General features: G+C 48.0%; 1 protein-coding gene across 1 annotated transcript in view; it reads right to left on the bottom strand.

Annotated features, from left to right (window-relative positions):
- Positions 1–3,738, bottom strand: part of IL23R (interleukin 23 receptor) — a 17,447-nt gene that overhangs the window by 2,783 nt on the left and 10,926 nt on the right. Inside the window, exon 12 of the mRNA XM_019471910.1 lies at positions 610–660. Within this exon, the coding sequence (XP_019327455.1) occupies positions 610–660 (51 nt within the window). The remainder of the gene's footprint in view (positions 1–609; positions 661–3,738) is intronic.

Raw genomic sequence — 3,738 nt, 5'->3', positions numbered from 1 at the left:
AGGCGGGGTGGGGGTAGGGTTCAGCCAAGTAATTCGAAGAAGTGTGGTCACTGTGTTTAACCATTTCCTATGCAGCCTTACCTTCCAGAAATGCTGAAGTGAATTCTTCAGCTTACATTGCTTTTGCATTTGGCTTAAGTACTGCAACAGATCATAACGTAACCTATACCAGAAGATGTGCAAACCAGAAGCATAACAAAAGTTAGAAAAACGGATGGGAAATGTTTAAACGAGTCTTCGGCTCAAACTGCAAGGTCGAAACAGTCTATCGTTGTTATGCTATATGTTAACATTATCTTATATTTTCCTTGTTTTCTTATCTCCTACTGGTTGTAATGTACATTATATTGTAAGTCTCATAAGAAAGCAAAACTTAAGGTATGCATTATGCGGGTGCTATCGAGCCGTGAGAGCACTGCAGCCTTTCCTGCCATGCAGCCCATGTCCCCATCAAGTGAAAAGTTGCTGTTCTGGCCCTGACCTCTCCAAAGTGTAAGGGAGTTTTCGCTTCCCCATCACCAGATGCTGCAGGCTCTGCTTGGTCTAAAACTTCCACTTCTGGTCAAGGAGAAAGTCTGGCTTACCAAGTCTGAGCTACTATCTTCTTACCATGGGAGATCTCGCTGTAGGTGCTGCCCAGGAGCTGGTCCTCTGCAGGGACTTAAACAGAGAGAGGAAAAAAATGTCCATAACTTCATTTAGAGGACAGCAGGTGACATAGAAGCTATGGCTTATTTTTATTTTGTTAAAATTATTTAGAAAAATAAGTAATGGTATAATGAGAAAAATAAAGCCCCCTAAAGTAATTAGTAACTCCAGCTCTGGCTGGACTCTACACAATCTCCTATTTCTCAGAGATCCAATTAAATGAGATGTTGATGAACACATAACACCAATTACAAAACATCTTCCACGCACATCACTCCCCTCAGCACCTGAAACAAGAATTTAGTCTTCCTGAGGAATTGTACATAATTTTTCATGAGCACCTACAGATTATTTCCCAAAGTGTCTGAACTTTGTGAGACTGAATTTTCTGATAATATCTGTTTGTGTGACGGGCTGTGCGATGAGGGAAGATCTGCAGCTGAAAAGCCTGCCATGGCAAGAAGTGTATTTTTGCTAAAATAAGCAGCAAGCATTCTTCCCAGCCAAATTCAGCAATTGCCTTGGGATCTCTTCTCCTTAACAAATACGTGGTGCCATTGCTGCTGCAGAAAATGAGTAAGGTCCAGACCAAGGGCAATCCCACCCCTGGGCTGGGTGTTGGACTGAACCTGTAGCCTGGACCAGAACCACAGCTCTGCAGTCAGGACAAGCCACCCACCGCATCTCCCTGCGGTCACCTCCCTGCACAGGAACAGGGGCAATCACCCCCGGCCAGGTGTGAGCATCGTGGCCGGCTGGAGAGGGAAGGAATCACCATGCCCTGCAGTCAGACCTCAGCTGGAGTGATCTGCTGGGGTCGGGGCCACCCAGCAAGAAAAAGGGGCTCTGCTGGGACGCGCATGGCGTGCACGCTTGCCCTTGGGAAAATGTGCCCCGCCGGAGCATCCTGGGCAGAGCATGCAGTGGGGAGGCGTGCCAGGGCGGCAAGCGAGCGCTGCTGCATGGACAAGGAAGGTCCCCTTTCACTGTAAGCAGGATGAGAGTTGTCATCTTGGACCGCAGCAGTTAAAGCACAGGTCACGAAAGAGGACAACTGCTCTAGCAGCAAGGCTGAGGAGCACCGAGGTAGGTTGCCTTTTCCTGGAAATGCAAGAGCAGTTTCCGCAAACTTCTGTCAGGAATGGAAGCAATATGGCTGATCTTCCCTCAGGATTGGCTAATCGTCCTTTCCAGCCCTGCTCCCTGTGATTTTGCTGTCTTTCAATGGCCGTGAGCATTGCTGATGATGTGGTTGTGGGTCCATGTTGTGTTTGAAGGAAGGGAAATGCCCCCAAAGTGGCTGGCAACACAAAAGCCCCCTTTTGCAGAGTCACCCGTGCAAGCACAGCTCACACTGGCAGCAGGATTTTCCCAAGACAGCAAATTGCCAATACTGGGAAATTTGGGAAGGGCAGACTCGCAAGTGCATCTTTAGAAGTACAAGGATGCAGGTGCTTTATGAAACCCCTCATTTGCATGTCTGAAAACTCCTCCGTACCCTTCAGTTGGCTGACCGCTTTAGGAAAAATCCTGCTGCTCCCCATGTTTGCCTCTCTGTCCCCGAGAGCCGGCTGTCTCAGCAGGGCAGGGACGAGAAGCCACTTCCTCTGCAGAGTGGGGCCATCACCTGGCTCAAGCCAAACGTCTGCTCAGGGCAGCAGAGGGCTGAATGCATTTAAGCAGAGGATCAGCATTAATAAGAATAGCAGCTAGCATCCTCATCTACAATCACAGAGCTTCAACTGGCCAAGACAATTAAAGATATCCAGCATAATATATCCTATATATAAAAAATACATATAATAGTATCCTAAACAACATGGGCCACCTGATTTCCACCAGTGATTTCTGCAACAGAGTTAGTAACCCATCAGCTGAGACTGGTTCAGATGAAAATGAGTGAAAACCTTTTGGAATTCACAGCCTTTAATGAATGAAACAGCAGCGGTCAAAGGATGGAGCTTATCCAAGCCTGGTGGAGCAAGCCCTGTTCCACTTCTGTTTGGTACTTGCTTTGCAAGGACCAATGCAAACCCAAGGCCAAATTCAATTTCTTCCTCTCCAAAGGGCAAAAAAATCCCAGAAAAGGTACTGCCTGATTTTGTGCATTTGAAGCATATGCGTCTCCTAGCAGAGCTCCTGGAGTTCAAGTATTTCAGTTCCCTAAGTAGAGTGTGTTTGCAGTATAAGCCCACTCAGCTGGAGCGCGCTGCAAACGCTGCAAAGTATCTCTCGAATATATGGGATTGTGGAAGAAAAGTGATGGAGTACATTATTCTGCAGCCTGGGAATTCAGCAGTTTTGGGAGGCAGGTGTCACTGGCACACTGAACTTGTATAAATTAAAAAAAATTAATATGATTACAGTAATGCCTTACTGACGATGGACGGGCTCAATCTCAGTAAGGAAGATGAAGAACAAGGTTCAACCTGTGGGGTCAAGCTGGAGGACGTTACCGTAGGTGTCAGCTGTGGGTTGTGCTGGTGCTTTGGAAGCAAACCTTGTCACAGATATGAGCTTCACTGCTGCCTCATGTTGGTACGTCCCCACACGAACCGTCAAGCTTTGTTAAAGGAGTCTATGCAACCACTAAGGATGAAGTCTCTATCTTTAAGCATTTAACACATTTCTAAGCTGTTTGCTAGTGCAAAGGTTAGAGCATCCTCCTTTTGACATCCAACTCTTCCCCCTTCCGCGCAGACGGAGACCTGCTGCCGAGGTTTAAGCCCACTTGAGGATCAGGACCCTGGAAATTTGTGGTGAATGGAGTTAAATCCAGTTGGCGGCCGGTCACGAGCGGTGTTCCCCAGGGCTCAGTTTTGGGGCCGGTCTTGTCCAGTATCTTTATCAATGATCTGGATGAGGGGATCGAGTGCACCCTCAGTAAGTTTGCAGATGACACCAAGTTGGGCGGGAGTGTTGATCTGCTCGAGGGTAGGAAGGCTCTGCAGAGGGACCTGGACAGGCTGGATCGATGGGTCCAGACCAATTGTATGAGGTTCAACAAGGCCAAGTGCCGGGTCCTGCACTTCGGCCACAACAACCCCATGCAGCGCTACAGGCTTGGGGAAGAGTGGCTGGAAAGCTGCC

The sequence above is a fragment of the Aptenodytes forsteri genome, unplaced genomic scaffold (assembly GCF_000699145.1).
Source record: "Aptenodytes forsteri isolate BGI_AS27 unplaced genomic scaffold, ASM69914v1 Scaffold290, whole genome shotgun sequence".
In the NCBI taxonomy this organism is placed as follows: Eukaryota; Metazoa; Chordata; class Aves; order Sphenisciformes; family Spheniscidae; genus Aptenodytes; species Aptenodytes forsteri.
This window is presented reverse-complemented; position numbering and strand designations above follow the sequence as displayed.